Here is a 24,450-nt window from a genome sequence, read left to right on the forward strand (position 1 = left end):
ATAGTCCATGTACAAAACACGTGTTGAAAAGATATCACAAAATGGCGGTATGCATAAGATGGTGGTTCAACTATTCAATCTTGTCATTCAACATACAATGGTGGATATATTTCTCTCTTCAGTATCTGTACTCTCACTTTAAGTTATTTAAGCATTTTATGATCTCTCTGAGAGGTATATCTGAGGTCTAACTAATAGTTCTGCTTGCTCAACTTGGTTTGCAGTTTACAATCTGGTGTGAGCAGTTCACAGTTTGCATGCAATTTGTATGGAATCTGGTTTGTATGCTTGCAATTTGTATCTGACAATATGAACTTGCAATTGTATGGTTGCAATTGGTCGAACTCTAAGTAGACACACCTATAACTGGTTCAGTATACAGTTCTAAACACAATACTAACAATATGAACATTATATAACTGTTTTAACTACCTATTTTGGCCTCTTGTTCCCACAAAACTCAGCTCTCATTGGAGTGAATGTCTCTTCAGCTCCTGTCTCTGGTGAATAATGATTCCAGCAGCTCCTGCTAGGGGAATTCCCAGACAGGCTGTGTGTGAGGCTGGCTGTGATTGGTGAAAACTCTTGCTGTGTGAGAAGCTGGCTGTGATTGGTCTAGACTTCTGCCCAGCAACAACAGATTAACACTATACTTTCTGTTGTTTCTGCTGTATCACTGCTTACCTTAAAATAAATCTTAAAGGCATATTATCTTTTTCTACTTCTGTAAACAGAAAAAATATAACAGTTATATGACATCCAAAACATGATGTCACAGTAAATAACTCAGTTTTTGTCTTTAACATATAAGCTATACTAGTAACCTAGGACAGGTCTTAGCTGGCCGGCTACATGGGGCTCGGCCGGCTACTCGGCCGACTACATCTCGCTTTCTTGCAACCATCCTTTATAATAGGCTAAAGTGCAGCAGTGAAGAAAAGGGGTTAACTGTAAGTAAATTCCCTGGTATCTGCTGCCCAGCACAAGGAAAAATGCTGGTCGTTGATAAATGGCCCCCTCAATGTGTATCAAGGTTGTCAACTACATATATTATGAACATAGCATTCCTATGAAGAAATACCAGCTTGAGCCCAGCTAACGTGCAGCAGGGAAGAAAGGGGTTAACCATAGGTTAAATTCCTGTTATCTGCTGCCCTGCTATGGCTAAACTTTCACTGCACAGTGACTGAAACGAGTGGGAGGGGAAGGGGAGAGTTTAAATGGAGTTTCAAAGAAGCGGACTCCTTCACTTGTCTTCTAGCCTCCTCAGCATCTCAGGAAGGAGCTGCTTGGGTCGGTTCCAGGTATGTAGTAATGAGATCCACAAACAGCGCTTGTTTGAGCACTTAATCTCGGATTTATTCTTAGGGTACGGCCACAAGTTCAGGTTTCCTGATGCAGTTTTGGAAGCCAAAATCGGGAGTGGATCATAAAAGGAGAGAAAGTATAAAGGACAGATACGACTTCTCCTATTTCTCAATTCACTCCTGGTGTTGGTTTCCAAAACTGCATCAGGAAACCGGACCTTCGGATCACAGCTTATTTTCTCATATAGAAGAAGTAACAAGGGCGCAATATTATCTATCCCCCCCCCATACTAATATTGTGTTGGGGGCCCCTGCTTATAGGGCCTAATCGATTAAGTTATGTTTCATTATTTTCCTGAGTATATCCTGTATCGTTTTGCACAAAAAGGTCTTTGTTCACATAGGTCCATGTGCCAGCGGAGCTAACAGTCTAGTGTCCCTGTCCCAGATTCATCCGCTGTCCTGTTTTATATTGAATCCAATAGACATTGATACGGTAGGAGAACCCATACAAACTCCATACAGATATCATGTTGGTTGAATTTGAATCTAAGACTTCGAGTATATAAATAAGCTTTACTATTGTTACACACATATATATATATATATATATATATATATATATATGTAATATTTTCTGAAAATGTCCAATGAAAACAATCCCAAGATATTGTGTAGAAATTGTGTTTCTGATGCTGTACAATAAATCAGAGGGGTCCCTAAGGAACTGCCTCTCCCCAACGCGATTACTAGAAGAGGGAGTTTACTATGGTATATTGTTTGCCTGTGATACATCTGGCTTCATCTGATTCAATGTTACAAGTTGTACTTAGTTATAATAGGTTGACAGTGTTACAGGTGTCTGGATTCCCACAGACTGCAGTCCTGCATTAACCTTGCAGATTTTGGGTATGGCAGAGCTGAGTACCTGATATTGTGCCTCATTGAATTTGCATTACAAAAAAAGAAGAAAAAAGAAACAGGCTAATTTTTGTTTTTTGTGCTTTATTTTTTTTTACTTCCAGCCTTCCAGGAGACATAACTTTTTTATTTTAACATTCACAAAAACAATTCCACCAGTTTTATGGCTTTCCTTTTTATAGCATTCCGTATGAAGTGTTTATGCCTTTTTCATTTGGGAAGTGAAGCAACGAATAAATGGCGACTGGATATTTTGATGTATAACTTATAACAGCCATACATATATAATTATATACAGGAGTTACCCAGGTTATACCATTTGTACATATATAATTATACAAGAGATGCCCAGGTTATACCAGCATGGTCCATATCACTATATACAAGAAGATGTATAACTTATACCAGCTGTACATATATAATTATACACAGGAGATGCCCAGGTTATACCAGCTGTACATATATAATTATATACAGGAGATGCCCAGGTTATACCAGCTGTACATGTATAATTATATACAGGAGATGCCCAGGTTATACCAGCTGTACATGTATAATTATATACAGGAGATGCCCAGGTTATACCAGCTGTACATATATAATTATATACAGGAGATGCCCGGGTTATACCAGCTGTACATATATAATTATATACAGGAGATGCCCAGGTTATACCAGCTGTACATGTATAATTATATACAGGAGATGCCCAGGTTATACCAGCTGTACATATATAATTATATACAGGAGATGCCCGGGTTATACCAGCTGTACATATATAATTATATACAGGAGATGCCCAGGTTATACCAGCTGTACATGTATAATTATATACAGGAGATGCCCAGGTTATACCAGCTGTATATAAATAATTATATACAGGAGATACCCAGGTTATACCAGCTGTACATGTATAATTATATACAGGAGATACCCAGGTTATACCAGCTGTACATATATAATTATATACAGGAGATGCCCAGGTTATACCAGCTGTACATATATAATTATATACAGGAGATACCCAGGTTATACCAGCTGTACATATATAATTATATACAGGAGATACCCAGGTTATACCAGCATGCTCCATATCACTATATTATGCCTGCTGCCACATACAGCACATACTGGAGCAGGCCTAATCTGCACAATCCATTATTGTTACATGAGATAGGGTATGTGTATGGGGGAACTCATGGGGGCCTCATGCTACATGGGGCACTTATGGGGGGCCTAAGACTATGTGGGGCCACTTACATGGGTATCGCTGTGTGTGTGGGCACTTATGGAGACCTCATACTGTGTGTTTGGAACATATGGAGGTCTCATACTGTGGGGGCACTTATAGGGACCTCTCACTATGTTGGGGCACTCATGCTGAGATAATGGTGCCAGCAAAATGCTCTTTCATTAGGTAATAAGATCGGTCATGCGGTCACCTTTGCTGCCAACAAAAAAACTATTCTGTATGGGGACAAGAGATGGCATGAGTGATTGCATGTCCACTGACGAGCAGGTGATTGTCAGGAAGGAATGCTTCGTCTGCTCCACTGGGTCATGTAAAGGGGCTGTTCGTGTAAAAAAAAAAATTGCTCAAAAGTTTGGAGGTATCTGTGTATTTGGCTGCAGGGAGCATGGGGGATATTGATGGAGTAATCAGGTTCTGAAGATAATGGTAATAGGACATGAGTCAATGTGATCGGTCTGCAAACACCTAACACCGGGAGATGCAGGATGGAGGCATCGGTGCAGTGACTGGCACAGGGTGGAGGCATTGGTGCAGTGACTGGTACAGGGTGGAATCATCAGTGTAGTGACAGGCACACAGGGTGGAGGCATCAGTGCAGTGACTGGCACAGGGTGAAGGCATTGGTGCAGTGACTGGCTCAGGGTGGAGGCATCGGTGCAGTGACGGGTACAAGGTGGAGGCATCGGTGCAGTGACTGGAACAGGGTGGAGAAATCAGTGCAGTGACTGGCACAGGGTGGAGGCATTGGTGCAGTGACTAGCTCAGGGTGGAGGCATCAGTGCAGTGACTGGTACAGGGTGAAGAAGTCGGTGCAGTGACTGGTACAGGGTGGAGAAGTTGGTGCAGTGACTTGCTCAGGGTGGAGGCATCAGTGCAGTGACTGGCTCAGGATGGAGAAATCGGTGCAGTTACTGGTACAGGGTGGAGAAATTGGTGCAGTTACTGGTACAGGGTGGAGAAATTGGTGCAGTGACTGGCAAAGGTTGGAGGCACAAGTGCAGTGACTGGTACAGGTGGAGAAATCGGTGCACTGACTGGTGAAGGGTGGAGGCATCAGTGCAGTGAGTGGTACAGGGTGTAGAAATCGGTGCAGTGACTGGCGAAGGGTGGAGGCATCAGTGCAGTGAGTGGTACAGGGTGTAGAAATCGGTGCAGTGACTGGCGAAGGGTGGAGGCATAGAAATAAATGGAGCAACTGCACAGCCCAACCAGCCTCTCTGTTCATTTCAGGGGGATTCACGTCATACAGTGTCCCCATTTTTGTGATCATTGGGGGTTTCAGCAGTAGGACCCCGACAGCTCTAATAGTTATCCCCCATCTTGTGCATAGGGGTTAACTTCACATAACCAGAATACTCCTTAAAGTAATGTAGAGCTGAGGTCAAGACGCCAGAACCCAAAAGACATTTACTAAAGCATCTGCCCCATAGGAGCTATTACAGTTTGCACACCAGCTGTTTGCACAATCTCCCTAGAACTTTTCTCTCACTTGCAAACGATGTCTGTGCCGGCTGGACATACTCACCTGATATTTACATGGCTAATATCTGAATTGTGCAGAGTGAATCTCATTTCCTTCCCAATATGCTACCAACCAGATACTAAATGTGGAAAGCCTAATTTTTGTCTTCCAGTTTCAGTGCAAAAAAAAAATATAAGGGATGGTTTGTTGCACTATGAAAGGTTATATATCTATATGCCTATTTTTCATGGTTTTCAAGATCTCTGCTTGCTGTCAGTGAAAAGGAAACTGACTATCTGTCCTGGTCATGTGGTGATCACAGGGTTGCTTGGCTTATTACAAGTGTGGAGCTATGACTGGGACAGATTTTTACCCCCTGGAAGAAAACAATCAAGGTTCCCTTTAATGACATAAAGAAGAGACCTTGAAAATTGACGTCAACAACCCCTTTAAGGAATTTTTCGTTAATGATCAGGATCCTCCTATATTAATCTGAGTGGGATGCCGCTCGCTCTGGAGAACCCAGGGCATCTGGACATTGATTTCACAAGGGACGGTGTAATCCTTCATTTCTCCTGCAGGGGCACTGCAGGGAAATAAAACACCTGCTACCAGTTTCCACCACACACAAAAGCCAATTTTTTGGAATCGACAATATGATCAGATTGCCTTTTTGTTTAAGGACCCTTCTAACAAGAGGAGGTCGGCGCAATTATAAACCACAGGGGACCCGAACAATGTACAGCAAATTTTAAGCGGCCATTGAAATCTGCAGATATATAGATGCATCGTTACACTAAAGTTCTGTGGTCTGAAGTTTCCCTGCTCTTCTAGAAGTCATAGACCTCGATGGCGTGAGACACCTTGATGAATGGTGTCCATATGAAGATCTAAAGTGAAGAATTTGGGACCTCGGTCACAGGATAGCTGAGCTTTTATTGTTTAGGTCTGGAGTTTATAGTGTCTCTAATACAAACTCCAGCTGGTAAATGTTCCCAGGTCTAATGCTTCAGTGACAGCGCAAGGACTGGAAAGCATCAGAGAAATGCACTAATTGCACAGGGAATCCCCATACAGAGCGGACAATTTAATATACAGCAAACTTTGAGTGTGGTTACTACGATGCAACAATCAACCCTCCGCTCTCATTAGGAAAGGAGGTCCCCAAGCATTTATGGTTCTTCCCCCTTAATCAGTGCATAGCTTGTGGATGTGCGATCCATACTTTTTCTTTGGTTTAAAATATGCATTGATCCACAAGAAAGGGACTTATTATCTATGCCTATCACCTATTCTGAACAAAAACCATAGCCTCCCTCCGTCTACATAAATCCCCGGGCCCTGACGGATTCTCCAACCTATATTATAAAACTTTCCAAGACCTTCTTACTCCATATTTAGCTAAAGTATTCAATGAAGCCATTTAGAACAGCACATTTCCAGACGAAGCCATTGTTGCTTTACAGAAACCTAGCAAACCCTCAGATAAGCCCCAGAACTACAGACCCATTTCCCTCTTAAACACTGATCTGAAGATTTACGCTAAAATATTGGCTAAGAGACTTTCAACAGTCCTTCCCCAGTTAATCAATCCAGATCAAACGGGTTTCATAAAGGGCAGGCAAATAACAGATAACACACGTAGGGTACTAAACCTCGTAGACTACGTGAACCATAAGAAGGAGCAAGCTATACTACTAGCACTAGACGCCGAAAAGGCGTTTGATCGCCCCAATTGGTCATTTGCTTTCTCAGTACTACGTAAAATGGGGTTAGGGGCGACTTTCATAACCACAATCCAGGCACTTTATTCTAAGCCTTCAGCTAAAGTAATTATAAACGGTGCACTGTCTTCACCATTTAAACTAACTAATAGCACAAGGCAAGGATGCCCCCTTTCTCCTCTAATCTTCATACTAGCCATGGAACCACTAGCCCAAGCTATTAGGTCATATAAGGATATAAAAGGAGTGCAAATTGGAAACCAAAACCACATACTGTTATCCTTGACCTCCCCCTTGACAATACTCCCGGTGGTGTTCTCTGTAATTGAAGAATACAGCCTTGTGTCGTATTATAAAGTCAGCGAATCTAAACCTCAAATCATTTCCCTGAATATCCCTGACCGAATACTCATATCAATAAAAAGAGACTTCTCCCCTGGACTGGAGACAGGAGAGTATCCAATACCTGGGAATGGCAATTCCTCCAGATATTCATAGCCTCTACCAACTTAACTATGCTCCCTTGTTGGACATATAGCAGTTATAAGATCTCGTGGGTGGGTCGCATTGCATCTTTTCAAATGTTAATATTGCCGAAACTCCTATTCATTTTCAGATCTGTCCCAATTGTTGTCCCTCAGAAGTTCTTTAGGAAAGCACAAGAACTTCTTAATGGTTTTATTTGGGCAGAAACACCTCAGGGCTCTTTTGATGAATGCTATTATCAGCTCTCCAATTTCAACCCCTAAGCTTCCTACTTTGTTAGAGGCCGCGATAACTCATTGGGGTACATTCCATAGGAAATGCTTCCATACCACTACATCGTTGCTAAACAGCTCCCCTACTCAACTCCTAGACCTTCACCTCCAGGAAACGGAGTTAAAATCATGGAGAGACAAGGGCATCAGACTTATCAGCCAACTCTATATACATGATAGCTTGAAATCCTTTTTACAGCTTCAAACAGAATTTGGTATCCCCAAAAGTGACTTCTTTAAGTACTTACAAGTACGCCACCTCCTAAACTCCAAGTCCCCATTTCAAGTAGTGGCCAATACAACTCTTCTAGAAGAGTGGTCAGCCCCAGTGCAACCCCTCACACATAAGGGATGAATAATTTCCGATTTCAGTGGAACGCTCTATACAGGTTCCCCACGCAGGGCTCAGTTTTTGTGCTGACATTATTAGCATTGAGGCAGGATCAAGAATTCCAGTAGCGTTTCTCCTCCTGACAACCAAACTATCTATTACCAGGTACCGGAAATCTGTCACAATACCGACGGTTGAGGAGATACTAGTGAGAATCCGCACCACTAGCTCATTTGAAAAGGTCTGGGCCTATAAGGAGCACAGCATAGATAAATTCTCGTACCATTGGGGACAATTAAGATACAATTTGCAGACAAGCAATATTACAACGCACCTACATCTCTAAATACGACAGGAGACCTAGTTACTTTTAGGCTACTTTCACATTTGCGTTCAGAGCGGATGCGTCTGGGGTCTGCACAGACGGATCCGCTCCTATAATGCAGACGATGGGATCCGTTCAGAACGTATCCGTCTGCATTATAGTTTAGAAGAAATTCTAAGTGTGAAAGTAGCCTCAGACGGATCCGTCCAGAGTTTACATTGAAAGTCAATGGGGGGCGGATCCGTTTGAAATTAAGCTATATTGTGTCAACTTCAAACGGATCTGTCCCCATTGACTTACATTGTAAGTCTGGACGGATCCGCACGCCTCTGCACGGCCAGGCGGACACCCGAACGCTGCAAGCAGCGTTCGGGGGTGTCCGCCTGCTGAGCGGAGCGGATGACAAACGGTGCCAGACTGATGCATTCTGAGCGGATCCGCATCCACTCAGAATGCATTAGGGCTGGACGGATGCGTTCAGGGCCGCTTGTGAGCCCCTTCAAACGGAACTCACAAGCGGAGCCCCGAACGCTAGTGTGAAAGTAGCCTTATATGTTAACTTTTATTTTTGTTATGTTTTTCACATAGCGCATTATATGTAACCATACGCAGAGATTGTAAAACTGAGTCAGGAGCAGTGTGGATACTTTTACATGTACCCGTGTAGATCTATAATGTTTCACTGATCAAAGATGTCTATGTAACAGTTTCTTTTCTTAATATACCTCAAAACAAAATATGCATTGATTTATACTCTAGCTAACATGACCATGTCCTACCTTTATCTCATGCAGGATGGGTGTAGACTCCAAGCAGATTGTTCTCTTGCTGCTGTTGGTTGTGACGGTCGTATCTATATTAATTGCCCTGATTTTGTCCCTGGTCACAAGCGTGGACATCCCCCTTTCACCTGGAACCAAGGTAATTATAAATTGATAACGACATAAAGATTCCATAATCCCCTAAGAGCCATGCAATCTGCTGTAACCACAAACCCTTGTGTACATATAGAATAAACCTACATATAAATGTGGAGAAAGTATTCATATTATGACCACAAACCATGGTTTATCTTGTACCGATCCTGAGTTACATCCTATATTATACTCTAGAGCTGCACTCACTATTCTGCTGGTGCAGTCCCTGTGTACATACATTACTTATCCTGTACTGATCCTGAGTTACATCCTGTATTATACTCTAGAGCTGCACTCACTATTCTGCTGGTGCAGTCCCTGTGTACATACATTACTTATCCTGTACTGATCCTGAGTTACATCCTGTATTATACTCCAGAGCTGCACTCACTATTCTGCTGGTGCAGTCACTGTGTACATTACATTACTTATCCAGTACTGATCTTGAGTTACATCCTGTATTATACTCCAGAGCTGCACTCACTATTCAGCTGGTGCAGTCATTGTGTACATACATTACTTATCCTATACTGATCCTGAGTTACATCCTGTATTATACTCCAGAGCTGCACTCACTATTCTGCTGGTGGAGTCACTGTGTACATACATTACTTATCCTGTACTGATCCTGAGTTACATCTTGTATTATACTCCAGAGCTGCACTCACTATTCTGCTGGTGCAGTCACTGTGGACATACATTACTTATCCTGTACTGATCCTGAGTTACATCCTGTATTATACTCCAGAGCTGCACTCACTATTCTGCTGGTGCAGTCACTGTGTACATACATTACTTATCCTGTACTGATCCTGAGTTACATCCTGTATTATACTCCAGAGCTCCACTCACTTTTCAGCTGGTGCAGTCATTGTGTACATACATTACTTATCCTATACTGATCCTGAGTTACATCCCTACTCCAGAGCTGCACTCACTATTCTGCTGGTGCAGTCACTGTGTACATACATTACTTATCCTATACTGATCCTGAGTTACATCCTGTATTATACTCCAGAGCTGCACTCACTATTCTGCTGGTGCAGTCACTGTGGACATACATTACTTATCCTGTACTGATCCTGAATTACATCCTGTATTATACTCCAGAGCTGCACTCACTATTCTGCTGGTGCAGTCACTGTGTACATACATTACTTATCCTGTACTGATCCTGAGTTACATCCTGTATTATACTCCAGAGCTCCACTCACTATTCAGCTGGTGCAGTCATTGTGTACATACATTACTTATCCTATACTGATCCTGAGTTACATCCCTACTCCAGAGCTGCACTCACTATTCTGCTGGTGCAGTCACTGTGTACATACATTACTTATCCTATACTGATCCTGAGTTACATCCTGTATTATACTCCAGAGCTGCACTCACTATTCTGCTGGTGCAGTCACTGTGTACATACATTACATATCCTGTACTGATCCTGAGTTACATCCTGTATTATACTCCAGAGCTGTATTCACTATTCTGCTGGTGCAGTCACTGTGTAGATACATTACATCACTTATCCTGTACTCATCCTGATTTACATCCTGTATTATACTCCAGGGGTGCATTGTCAGTTTTGCAGAGGTGAAATTTCTTAGTATTCCCTATTGGCTGAATGTCTCCACATAGCTTGTTTAGGTGACATATTCTGGGAAGTGTATTCTTCTTTACACTTTGCACTTTACAGTGATCTGATCCAAGAACTAGGAGTGCGTGGCGGGTCTCACAACATGCTTGCTGTTTCCAATAACTATCAGCAGAATTATGAATGTAGCTCTGGAGTATAATACAAGTTGTATTTCAGGTTCAATGCCTAAATGTGAACATAACCTTTAAATGTAGGAAAGCAGATGTGCCCGGAGACTCGTCACATTGTAGTACAAAAGTTTGAGAAGTTAATGTTTTCACCCCAGAAGTTATATATAGTCAGATGTCTTCAGGTTCCTACCTTCTTACATGCCAGCATGCCGATTAAGTACTGTCGTGGGAACTGGGCACCGTGGCACTGTGTTATGTATTTTCAGAGGGCAAAGTACAAGAGCTAATATTTAGAAATTTCCGTCAGCTGATTTCTACAGAATTGCAATGTACTTCATGTTACTTGCATCTACAGATTCAAATGCAGCCCTATTAGTACAGCATAATTGGCCCTTCTCCTGCTGAGCTCAGACCAGTCATTTGTATATGCCTCCTTAGCCCCCGATCCCCTGCTGCGCACCCGCAAACCAGACTTGTAATGCATTGAGAGGACTCCTGAGCATGCACACATAATGGGGGTCTGGCCAATGGGACCCACAACGATTGCTGGAATGGGGGACCCCAGCGAGAGCTCTTCTACGGAGCAGCATTGCCCTTCTTCAGTTGCATAGCCCAGTGGCTGGCCTTAGACATGAATTACCTTGCTGTTGATTACTATTGATTGTTGCTAATCTCCTAATGTGAATGGATCCCTGGATCACGGTAGATACAATGTTTCTGGGTCTTTCAGTATGGGATGGTGTTTGATGCCGGTTCGTCCCACACGGCGCTTTACATCTATCAATGGCCTGCAGACAAGGAGAATGACACCGGGGTTGTGAGCCAGACTCACGTGTGCGAAGTGGAAGGTATGTGTGATGGGTCTTGCCACATTTTGTATATTTAGGTTGGTCTTTGACTCAATCCTATAAACAATAAGGTGACCTATCTTGTCTGAAAGATATTTAGGGTACGTTCACATGTAGCGGATAAGCTGTACATTGTCTATATGGCTTTCTGGGCAGAATATCTGCAGTCTATTAGTCACAGCAGTTGCAGTATGGAATCCACAAGAAGGCAGATAGGTGTGAATTCAGACTTGAGGATTTGCAAAATACAGATGTGGTTTGTGTGCATCCCGCAATTTTCGCAGGACCCACTTTGAAAACCCTATTCTTGTCCGCAAAAAGTATAATAGAACACGTTCTATAATTTGCGGCCTATTTGACATGGATGACATCTGTGTACTGTCCATTTTATTTTGCTGACCCATAGAAATGAATGGGTCCGTGTGATATCCGCAAAAAAAGTGCCCAAGGCCTTGTTCACATTTCCATGTCAGTGTCACGTCCGTGAAAAGAAGCGTACATGTTTCATCTGTGAAGCTGTCCGTGAATGATCTGTGGTTGGTCCGTATGTCAGTTTTTTACCATCTGTGTGTCATCCGTAATTCACTATCGTTGCTCAGCTGAAAATTAATTTCCAAAGAATCTCCTATTAGTCTTCAGTGAAAAACAGACGCAACACGGATATCTGTCAGTGATTTTCACGGACCCATAGATGGGCGTGCTTGATCCGCATCAAAGTAGTGCTTGTCCTCTTGATTTTTTTACTGGTCAATAAAAAAAATACTTAAAAGTGAACATACACATTTAAATCAATTGGTACAAGTGCACTCCGTGGAAAATGCAGACGGCACACGTCAGTGAAAAACGGAAATGTGAACGAGGCCTAAAGGTGTTTTCTGGGTTTTCAAGATGTGTTTGCTGTCGGTGAATGGGAACATTCTTGTTTACACATTCACAGTCTGCAATCCCCAACATTGGACTTATGCAACGGGCCGCCTCTGCCCAGGGCCCCCTAAATCGCGTCCCAGGTTTAGTAAATGCCGAGTGGTATATTGCGGCCTAAAATGTCTCTTATTGTGTGTCATGGTGCTCCTACCAGGATACGGCTGGAACCTAGGCTTTGGCTCCGAAGCAATAAATAGGGGGAATAATTGAGGGATAAAAGAATAACCTGAGTCCAGACCTTGAGATGAAGCTCAATGGTAGCTTTCTTTGCATAAACGTTCTCCAAAACTGTTTACAGGCTTTGTCTTGGTTCCAGCAGGCTTTAGCATGAAACTGGCAGGCAAACTCCACTCTGCTATATCTTTTTCTCTCTGACTCTGCTGTACTGACAGGCTGGCTGTATAACTCAGCTTCTTCTGTATGCTGCACTTCACTTTGTAGTCTGACTCTAGGTTATGCCAGGGAACTTTCCTCCTTGCTCCTGAGGCTCTAAGCTTTGGCATCCATGGCCAGCAGAGCTTAAGGTGCTGTGGCTGGCATGGGCATGTCCAGCAGAGATGTGCCCCTGCACACCCTTCCCCTAGCTGGGGGTAAACTAGACACTGACTCTAACTGGTCCCCACCCTTCCTGCAGGAAGTAAGACTAGCCCACTTCTCTCCAGAGGGGTGTTAGAATCGAATGGAGAGTTGCATTCTATCTAAGAACATCTCTGCCACGTTTTCAGCCACCTGCTGGTGAACCAGGCACATTACATGAACAGTTACATAACATTAGAAATGCACAGTGTGGAGGGCCTGGAATAAATGCATAGGATGACATGATGTTATGCCAATAAAGACAATAGCAAGGTGCAGACAAGGTAACACCACTCTGGGGTGTTACACTTAGTCCGGCTCTCAGCTGAGATGTGGAATTGATCATACTCAGTCTAATCAATGCTCTGTGGGTTAATTAAATTGATGGCAGCAAAACAGAAAAACATGTTCCCCCATGGATATTACTTTGATATATATAGAATATATATAGAAGCTGTGGCAGTTACAGGGAAAGAGATAAAGGAAAAAGGAGACACCCCCTGAGCTGTGATAGGGAGACAGCTGCAGCAGAAAGGGCCCACCGCCTGAGCTGTGATAGAGAGAGAGCGAGCTGCAGCAGGAAGAACACGTACCCTGAGCTGTGATAGGGAGAGATGCAGTAGAAAGGACACAACCCTGAGCTGTGATAGGGAGACAACTGCTGCAGAAAGGATATACCCTCTGAGAAAGGACACCCGCAGAGCTGTGATAGAGAGAGAGAGAGAGAGAGAGAGAGAGAGCTGCAGCAGGAAGAACATGTGCTAGGGAGAGATGCAGTAGAAAGGACACAACCCTGAGCTGTGATAGGGAGACAACTGTTGCAGAAAGGATATACCCTCTGAGAAAGGACACTCCCCCTAAGCTGTGATAGAGAGAGAGAGAGAGAGAGAGAGAGAGAGAGAGAGCTGCAGCAGGAAGAACACGTACCCTGAGCTGTGATAGGGAGAGCTGCAGTCGAAAGGACACAACTGCTGCAGAAAGGATATACCCTCTGAGAAAGGACACTCCCCCTGAGCTGTGATAGGGAGACAACTACTGCAGAAAGGATATACCCTCTGAGAAAGGACACTCCCCCTGAGCTGTGATAGGGAGACAACTACTGCAGAAAGGCTATACCCTCTGAGAAAGGACACTCCCCCCTGAGCTGTGATAGGGAGACAACTGCAGCAGAAAGGATATACCCTCTGAGAAAGGACACTCCCCCTGAGCTGCCAGCCTAAAGTTAATCTGGCAGAGAAATTGGAGCGATGAATGGGGAAATCTCAGGATCCATGTGAGGTACAGGACTGGTTCTAGCTTTGTTAGAAAGGGAATGCCATGTTCTATATGATGTGTGATGTTCATTTTGTACATCAGTCTTGGTATCACCCAGCCCTTTAGGACTTAGAAGCAGTCATATCTGTTAAGCAGAAGGTGTCCTGAGTGCCCCTTGCATTAAAGATGGCCCTTTCTCAGATATCTTTACATCTTTTCACAACTCCCTAGCTCTCTTCTTCACATAACGCTATCGTTCCTCCTGCCTTCAGCTCGTGCGTCATCGGCCACATGTCGAGCTCTGTGTCTTGTCCATCTGCTCCCCGAATTCTTTCATCTGATTCTGTCTCAGATTTTCCTATACACATCTGGATTTCCTGGGGGCAATGCTCTGCAGTCTAGTAATACAATGAACAGCCTTCCGGTCAAGAGAAACTACATTGACTGGTGTAATAAAAGCCATATGACCAACTCTCCATATTCAGCCGTCAACCTGCCTGATGTCTGTTCTTCACATGCATCTAATATCTCCATTAAAAGGGATTCCCTATTACCAATAGAGACGTAGAAGCCCTTTGTAGCCAGACCCATGTTAATAGCTGCTCTCATCTATGGTTGGCACCTGTAATCCTTAATTTTACATTATCTTTCCCTCAGTATTAACAGATGATCCTGGGGGGTCCTAACTGCAGGTCCCCTACGCTCACCAGAAATACCACAACTGACATAACCTATCTAAAGCTCTGTTCACACCTCCATCAGGAGCCTCCGTCAGGAGATTCCATTGTATCTGATGGGAAGAATGGTGCAGCCTGCATGTCAGTGTCGGTCGAGCGCTGTTTGTGTTCTTCGATAGGTGGTTTTGTCATTCCTTGCTACACCCATACACAGACTGCTTTTTTATTTTTTAAGACGGTCATTAAAAGCTATGGACACCTTTGCACTGAAATTTAGATTTTGCTAATTTGCTTCCTAAATGCAAAATTAAGCAAATTTTACATGGTCTTTATAAAAATTTCCTATAATTTGGCTTCAGCAGAGTGTGTTTAAGTCCTTCACCTAGCTGCTGATGCTGCTGAATCTGACTTGAATCCATCCAAGCTCTGCTCCTGTATCTGACAGCTCTCTGCCCTCCCTCTCTCTTAGAGCTAGCAACATGGAGGCGGATAAGGTTCTATATGGCAGATCATAATGTGGAGAGGGGAAAAGCATCCAAGGGGGACAGCTCACGCAGTCTGTAGATAGGGAGGATTGCATACAAGGCACAGTTTCCAGGGGTTAGGCAGAAGCATCCTGGACACATAGATCCAGCAGGTATTACTGGGAGGGACACATCTGTATGATGCAAACTGAATATCAGAGAGTCTAAAATGAATGATGGCGTGAAGGTGGCAGACTTAGATACACTGGCTTAGTTTCCCATAGGAACCAATCAGATTCCACCTATGTCACTGAGTGTAAGATACTGTGATGGTGCCAGTTTTATAAGGGAAGCCTAACTTTATCATTTTGCAGGTCCTGGTATCTCCAGCTACGCCGATGACCCTCCTGGTGCCGGTAAATCTCTTGTTCACTGCTTGGATGAAGCCATGTCTATTATTCCTACCAAGAATCAGCATGCGACCCCGGCTTATCTTGGAGCCACAGCTGGGATGAGACTGCTCGAGTAAGGGGGGTCCTACTAAAGTAAAAATTCATACAACATGATCAGGGTCACCCCTCTAAATACTAGTCCTGGAGCTAATGAAATGCCAACCAGTGCACTTTTGTGGTTGTCACTTTCGTTTCCTCAACTACAGTAATGGGGATATGATTCATCTCTAATTATAGCTCCACATAGCATGATGGCCAGGGATTTCGACACCCTAAAGATGCATGTTGTGCAAATCATAAGGGCGGAATTGCACTTTACTACTTGTAGGCTCCATAAACCTCAGCGGTACAGTGCACAGGACGGGACCCCCTCCTTCTCACCGCTCTTTCAAATCTTCCTTTCGTCTTTAATTAAAATGTGGAAATGAAAATACTAATTTGGACGGCGGCCATTGGAAAGGTTGGCCCGGTTCCCAGTGCACCTCTCTGAGACCAGGGACAGACAGAAAGTCTGTGGGGATAGAGTTAGTTCAGCGGCGCTGCCAGATTACAGGAAATCCTAAACGATTTAACCCCTTTGTAACTCCTTAACTATGGTTTATGTTGCCGAACAAAACACGGAAGTGTAATAAACCTGTGGTTTATGGGATTTAATACCCGAGGGGAATCTACAGCATTTTATGAAACAATGTACAGCTTCAGGTTAGATTGTTATACCTTTAATTAGTCATGTACAGTTTTATATATAGGCTAATACCTTGTAAGTACATACTCACACTAGGACAATATACCGTAGGACTGAGACAGATCCCTTCTCTAAGGCTGGCCATCTACCTTAAATGCCGTGTTCTCTGGAGGACTGGCTAATATACTGTATATGGAGGGCTCCTGACTCTAGCAGATGAGGCTCTTGGATTTTAACATGCCCTGTGCTTTTGTTCTGCCAACGGTCAGAAGAGCCTTCCATCCCGGCCTTGGCTTTGACCACTCCGCCGAGTCGGTGCAGGCATGGGATTACAGGGTCAGGAGCAATGATGCAGGAGAACCTGGCTTTGCCAATCAAACAGGTTTGGGAAGCACTGGGAGAAAAATGTGGTCGACTTATGGTGCACCAAGCGGCTAATTTGCATATAGGATAGAGAAGAGATTTTGTATAAGCGTTTGCATAAAGCTGTGTTTAAGGCTTCTTTCACACTAGCGTTGTTTGAATCCGGCGTGCAATTCCGTCGCCGCAACTGCCCGCCGGAGCCCGGGAAAACGTGTGAAAACGGATTACATTTGAATCCTGATCAGGATTTTGATCACAATGAAAAAATGCATTGGAAAAAAACGGATCCGCCATTTATGGACTTTAACTTTTTTTTCAAATTATTCGGGTTTAACATGCAAAAGCTGGATCCGGTTTGACGGAACACGCGGCGCCGGATCCGGCATTAATGCAAGTCAATGGGAAAAAGGCTTGATCCGGCGTTCAGTCAAAGTGTTCCGGATTTTTGGCCAGAGGTAAAAATACAACATGCTATGTTTTTTTCTGAAGAGCCTGATCAGGCAAAAAGACTGAACTGAAGACGTCCTGATGCATCCTGAACGGATTACTCTCCATTCAGAATGCATTAGGATAAAACTGATCAGTTCTTTTCCGGATTTGAGCCCCTAGGACGGAACTCAGCGCCGGAAAAGAAAAACGCTAGTGTGAAAGTACCCTAACTTGACAGCAGGCAATGTCATAGCATAGAGGGCTGGCTGGACATAGGAGTAGAGGCAACTAGACACGGGGGTAGGGCAGCAAACTGAATATTATCCCTGGATGAAGGTAATCCTGACTGCCATACATTGGAAGGGACCCTATGCAGTGGGTTCGCATCACGTTTTATCCCTCCGTTTGACGTATACCTGAGAAAAAAAAAAGGATAAAAAAACGCAGCACACCTCGTTCTTGTATCCTGCAGAGTCCAGTAAGAAAACATATATGATTTTTTTTTTTTACAGTGGAACTCTATGGTGAATGGATGCCACTGTATGGCATCAGTCTGAGGCATGCATTTGTTGTATACATTAAACAGATGGTAAAAACGTGATGTGAACCTAGCCTTATGTTGGTGTACTGCATGCAAATAACCATACCACACGACGTCTAGTTATCAGCGCATTACTGAACAGTTCCCAAGTATTTCTCCCACACAACTGCCACCATACAGTGCTCAGATAGTACCTCCGTATAGTTAGTTAAATTTGCAGTCAATTGGAAATTGGGCACAGTTCCCCTTTAAATATAATATCTCATATATGCTATATTATTAATGTCGTTTCGACCCACTTTCTGATCTGTGTACACACACAATATATGCCCTGCTAACAAGGACATGTCCATTTCTGTCTCTCTAAAGATTACAGGACAAGGCTATAGCAGATAAGGTGCTTGCTGAGGTATCAAAGTCCATAAGCCGGTACCCCATTGATTTCCGTGGTGCTCGGATCATCACTGGACAAGAAGAAGGGTCCTATGGCTGGATCACTATAAATTACCTCTTGGAATCGTTCATGAAGGTAGGTCTTCCTTTACTTCACAGCCAATTAGGTAAATGATTTCAGATTTCATGTAACTATAGAGGGTACAGAGATATCAGTCACACCTCGGCCCTGGTGCTTTCAGATCTTGCATTGGGGCCTAAGACCGTCCTATTTTTCTTTAAAATCTAGAGGTAGATTCCATTTCTATATATGAACATATTACCCCTTAAATTATTAGTTTATATAAATGAATTATTAAATTATAAAGGTTATATAAATGTATATAAGATGGATATAAGGGCCTATCAAAGACTGGTGGTCATTGCTTCTGGGGAGCTAATGGGACCCCCGACTAGTCCCCCAAAGATACCGACTCCCCACAAGGGGTTTAGACAAAGCTGCATGGAACCCATTGCCTATTTCCCACAGAATGAAGCTCTTCTCTTCACACATCAGAGTGGGGACATGTTTGCCAGCAGATCCTGCCGAGCTCGCCAACTTTGGGGCTAATGTCTTGTTAACACATGTTATTTCATGGAATGATTTTTATTGTACGGTTTCTGTCTTTTTTTATGTGGTCGTGCTGATCATGGTTTTCTTGTTCAAACATAGAATTCAGTTTGGTAACATTATTTCTTCCCAGTATTCCTTTAGTGGCCATTGGGTAAGGCCAATCTCTTCCAAGATATATGGTGCTCTGGATCTTGGTGGGGCCTCCACACAGATCAGCTTTATTCCAAAAGTGGATTTTAAGGATGCAAAAGAAAAAACAGAATTCAAACTATATGGCTTCCCCTATACTATCTACACTCACAGCTTCTTGTGCTATGGGCAAAATCAGGCTCTGAAGCAGATGCTGGTAAAGGCAACACAGGTGAGCAAAGGATCCCATAGAAATAAATAAGATCAGAGACAGAGAGATGGATGGGTGGAAAGAGAGACAGACAGAGGGATGGATGGATGGAGGGAGGGAAAGAGAAAGGGATGGATGGACGGAGGGAGGGAAGGAGAAAGGGATGGATGGACGGAGGGAGAGAAGGAGAAAGGGATGGATGGACGGAGGGAGAGAAGGAGAAAGGGATGGATGGACGGACGGAAGGAGGGAGAGAAAGGGATGGATGGATGGAAAGAGAGAGGAATAGATGGATGGAGAGAAATAGATGGATGGAGAGAAAGAGGTGGATAGATAGGAGATGGATGGATGATGGATGGAGAGACAGAGGGATGGATAGATGGATGGAGAGAAAGGGATGGATGGATGGAAAGATACAAATTAATGGAGAGAGATGGATTGATGAAGAGAGAAAGAGAAGGATGGGCAGAGAGAAAATGGATAGATGGAGAGATGATAAATAGATGTATATAGTATGGATGGATGGATAGCGAGAGGAATAAATGGATAGATGGAGAGAGAGATGGATAGATGGAGAGAATATAAAGCTGTACATTTTGTAAACCTATTTGCTTTTCCAGGGAAAGGACCTGGCTAATCCTGTTAGCATCCCTTGCTATCCAAAAGGATATCGGGAGAATCTGAACCTGCAGTCTCTCTATAACAGTCCATGCACAATAAAGTCTGCTCCATCGACGCCACTGACGCAAACGTTAAGCGTAACCGGTACCGGAAGTGCTACAGAGTGCTATGAGATTGTCAAAACCATCTATAATTTTAGTTCCTGTTCGGGTGACCCGTCCTGCTCATTTGATGGCATCTACCAGCCACCTGTCACTGGAAACTTTTTTGTAAGTGCCATTTATAGCAGCCCAGAATATCATGGAATATAATGTAATGGGACAGCAATGGTGTAACATCTGATTAGAAGTAACAGACCTCCATCAGCAATCACTACGCCTGTCTAGTAAGATTAAGTAATTTAATGTGATCGTGTCTGGATTTCTTCCCAACCAGGCGTTTTCCGCTTTCTTCTACAACTTCGACTTTCTCAACCTGACATCAGGACAGAGTTTACCTACAGTTAGAAGTGCAGTGGAAACTTTCTGTGCACGAGACTGGACTGAGGTAACCATTGTCAGGGGTACTTTGTCTATCCATTGCCCCCCATCCCCACTAGTAAGATAAGATGTAATTATTACTTGTTAATTGTACGAGCTTTCTGTGCCGACAGCTTCAGTCATCTTTCCCGAAGGAGAAAAGAGACCGCCTTAGAGATTATTGTGCCAATGCCAACTACATCCTCTCGCTGCTGCTGGAGGCTTACAAATTCAACAACGAATCTTGGAAATCCATCAGCTTCATGAAGCAGGTAACTTAACATGCCCTTCTTCAAAGCCCTTCTTGATGCCAGAAGCCCCTGCTCCAGTGAGGCTAGAGAATAGCGCTGAGGGCAACATGGTGTCCTGGGTGTCAACGTGGTTGACCTGCAGCTCTGGGGTCCTGGTTTCAAGTCCAAGCAAGGGCCAGATCTGTATCGAGTTTGTACATTTTTGTGGGTTTCCTCCAGGATCTCCACAAGTTGATTGGTTTCCCAATTGTAAACATTGAGTAATGACAATCGCTGTACAGTGCTATAGAATATGTTGACCCTCTATAAGCAGCAGAAATAAATTAACGAGCATCTTTTCCTAGTGAATGTCATCAGGTCTGCCTATTGATGTGCTATAGACTAGAAGGTCTGCCTAAATTATAGAGGGTCTGACAAGTCTTCTAGTGTCCCTCATGTCTAACTTTCCACTTTTTACAGGCTGCAAACACGGACATTGGCTGGACATTGGGCTACATGCTGAACCTGACCAACATGATCCCTTCTGAGGCCCCATCCACCATGAGAGCCCAGAATAACAGCGTCTGGGCGGCTGCCATATTCTTCATTGCCTTTAGTCTGGCTCTTGGATTGCTTTTGCTGTTTTCACGTTTTCGATAGTTGAGATTCCATACCATTAGTGGAACATGAAGGATTAACCGAGATAGAAACCACGATACACCTCATTAGGCTAAAACATAGCCATTTATAGGTTGACAAAGTCAAATGGCCATAATATTGCTGATAAGGGAAGCTGAATTATGGTCCTGATCTACAGAAACCAAAGTTGGCTACAAAATGTACCTGAGATATAGGATTAAGGGTCTACACATTATATCTCTTATCCTTAGTACGGGTATAAAACCACAACCCAACCTTGCTTTTCTCCTTCTGGATCTTTTTAACCCACATAAATAAAAAACACATACATAATTTCAGCTGAGATAAACTGTTCCTCTGAGCTATGATGGCCCCAAGCTGTCTCAGTCAATGTCAGGACTTTTGGCTCTCATGGGATGGTTCCTGGATCTGAAGATGACATGAATTGATGTTTTTCCAAGGACAAAGGCTCTACATTCCTGGGTCATCATCTCTGAGCGTAAACAGGCTGTATCAAAGTGGGAAGAAATAAGAACCAGAGATGGATGCTGAAGTAAATGTGCAAAAACTTGAAGAAAGAAATGCAAACAAGAATGATTATTGTAGGGTTACTGGAGGTTCATCCACCAGACCTCTGCTCTGTTCCCGGAGGACATGGTGCTCACACTTCCTTATCATTCCATGTAGGAGAGGAACACCTTCTGCACAAGGGACATGGAAGAGGCAGAATGTGATGAACCTGAACTGGACACACCCTCTCCATGGGCATCAAAGCATCCCCAAAAGCTGCCTATAGGATACAACATTCAACTACAAAACCAAACAGCCACCAAGGAATTCCAGAATTAATATCTAAAATAAGAGTCCATTTTGATTTCTTCAATCTATTTAACATATCCAAATCCATTGCAAAGAGTTAAAAATCTGCATCCCCCACTAGGGGGAGCGTCAGAGCTTACTGCATACTGTCTGAGCCAAGAATGACAATGAGCTCCTAAGTCCCACCTAGTGGTGACTGCAAGCTACCAGAATTGTATCATTTAAAGGAGTATTCCTATCTTAGACATTTATGGCACAGGTCAATGTCTGATAGGTGTGGGTCCCAACCACGACCCCAATCTATCTTCAGAACAGGAGCTTGCTGTGAGCTGAGCTGTCAAAAAAGTGAATCAGTATAGCTTGGCATGCATGGTCAACTCTTTGTTACCAAGTGGCCAGGGTCAGAGGACCCCTTTTCTTGAGATAGATGGTGGTCTCAGAGATTGGACCCACATCTATGAGGTATTGACAACATATCCCGTGGATATGCCATATATTGCCCCCCCTTTAACCCTGCGTATGTAAAGTTTAGAGTTCCAGATGCATACGCCAAAAATGAGGTCTGAACTGAGCCTTAGGCCTCTTGCACACGGCCGTGTGTCCCCCCGTGGGCGTATTGCGGCCCGCATACGGCGGGTCTGCAATACACGGGACACCGGACGTGTGCATTCTGCATCACGAATGTGGAACCATTCACTTGAATAGGTCTGCAAATCCGGAGATGCGTAACGGAAGCACGGAACCCTGCTTTCGTGGGGTTCCGTTCCATGCTTCCGTTCCGCAAAAAGCTAGAACCTGTCCTATCTTTTTGTGGGACAGATGGATCGCGGGCCCCATTCAAGTGAATGGGGTCACCATCCGCATGCGGCTGCCCCACGGTCGGTGATCGTGCATTGTGGACCGCAATTTGTGGTTTGCAGCACGGCCACGGGCAGCACACGTTCATGTGCAAGAGGCCTTACACTCATTTTTAGCATTTACCATTTTATATAGGAAATTGTATTCCATCCATGACCATCCTGTTCTTGCAGAATTGCATCTTGTCTGCTGGACAGATTTACAGACGTCTGTTGGTTATAGGTGGACTATATTGACTTAATGGTTAACCAGCCAATAACATTGTGAGTTCCTCCAACCTGACAAATGATCATGGGGGCTCCTGCCAGGAAGACCCCCAGCTTGTCAGAAGGGGTCCTGGAATAGGAGTTGTCCAAATGGAACACTCTTAAAGGAAACTAGGGAGCAAAATTTTACTCTTAAAAACCAAAATCCTTGTCCATGCAGATGGTTTCTGTTTTCTTCATGTGCTTCTCTGAGCTCTACATCTTTAGTTTACCTGTTCCAGTCCTTGTTTTTATTTTTTTAGTTCATTTTAAAATTGAAATTCTCGAAGATATTAGGCTCCATTCACACTTCCGTAATAATGGGTCCGCATCCGTTCTGCAAATTGCAGAACGGGTGTGGACCCATTCATTCTCTACGAAGACAGAATGGATGCGTAGAGCACACTATGTGCTCTCTGCATCCGCATTTCTAGAGCGCTCCGCCGATCTTCCAGTCCGCAGCTCCGAAAAAAATAGAACATGTCCTATTCGGCATTTTCAGTGTCCAGTGTCCGTGTTTTGCGGATCCACGGATCAGCAAAACACATACGGATGTGTGAATGGACCCTAACTTTAATGTATAAGACCGCTGTCTCCTTCTGTTTACAACAAATCGAATAAAGGCTGTACACCAATAATTACTCGTCGTTTTCTATGTCTATGACTGAGGTAGTTTAATATGAGACTGAGAAAAAAAATACATGTAAAGAGCATCTGCCAGTAGGATCAACCCTAATGAACTAGGCATACTGTCTGCTGGAGTTGCAAAAGGAAAATTGGGGTTCAGTCAGCAGATCCAGTGCGCAGGTGCACGTGGCCATGGCTGAAAGCACAAAGGTCAAAAAAATTATATAATGCAACAGCACTCTGCAAACCAAATAAGGCCTCTTTCACACTTGCGTTGTCCAGATCCGGCGTGTACTCCACTTGCCGGAATTACACGCCGGATCCGGAAAAACGCAAGTGAACTGAAAGCATTTGAAGACGGATCCGTCTTCAAAATGCATTCAGTGTTACTATGGCAGCCAGGACGCTATTAAAATAGTAGTAGTGGGGAGCGGGGGAGCGGTATACTGACAGTCCACGCGGCTCCCGGGGCGCTCCAGAATGACGTCAGAGCGCCCCATGCGCATGGATCACGTGTCCATGCGATTATGTCATCCATGCGCGTGGGGCGCCCTGACGTCACTCTGGAGC

General features: G+C 43.8%; 1 protein-coding gene and 1 long non-coding RNA gene across 3 annotated transcripts in view; one reads left to right on the top strand and one right to left on the bottom strand.

Moving 5' to 3' along the window:
- LOC122922117 overlaps positions 1–8,990 on the bottom strand; it is a 93,552-nt gene extending 84,562 nt beyond the window's left edge. The window contains exon 1 of the long non-coding RNA XR_006387089.1: positions 8,860–8,990. This is a non-coding gene — a long non-coding RNA (uncharacterized LOC122922117). The remainder of the gene's footprint in view (positions 1–8,859) is intronic.
- On the top strand, positions 1,221–22,827 carry LOC122922116 (ectonucleoside triphosphate diphosphohydrolase 8-like). Of its 2 annotated transcripts, XM_044272596.1 has the most exons (11): positions 1,260–1,304; positions 1,712–1,803; positions 8,875–9,001; positions 11,495–11,612; positions 15,882–16,032; positions 18,347–18,506; positions 19,114–19,344; positions 19,944–20,213; positions 20,380–20,490; positions 20,597–20,734; positions 21,173–22,827. In XM_044272596.1, the coding sequence occupies exons 3-11, from the start codon at positions 8,876–8,878 to the stop codon at positions 21,350–21,352; spliced, it is 1,485 nt and encodes a 494-aa protein (XP_044128531.1). In that variant the 5' UTR covers positions 1,260–1,304; positions 1,712–1,803; position 8,875; the 3' UTR covers positions 21,353–22,827. The 2 variants fall into 2 exon arrangements, with proteins under 2 accessions (XP_044128529.1, XP_044128531.1); XM_044272594.1 differs by lacking the exon at positions 1,712–1,803 and having other exon boundaries at positions 1,221–1,304.
- The last annotated feature ends 1,623 nt before the right edge of the window (positions 22,828–24,450 follow it).

The sequence above is a fragment of the Bufo gargarizans genome, chromosome 11 (genome assembly GCF_014858855.1).
Source record: "Bufo gargarizans isolate SCDJY-AF-19 chromosome 11, ASM1485885v1, whole genome shotgun sequence".
Taxonomy (NCBI): Eukaryota; Metazoa; Chordata; class Amphibia; order Anura; family Bufonidae; genus Bufo; species Bufo gargarizans.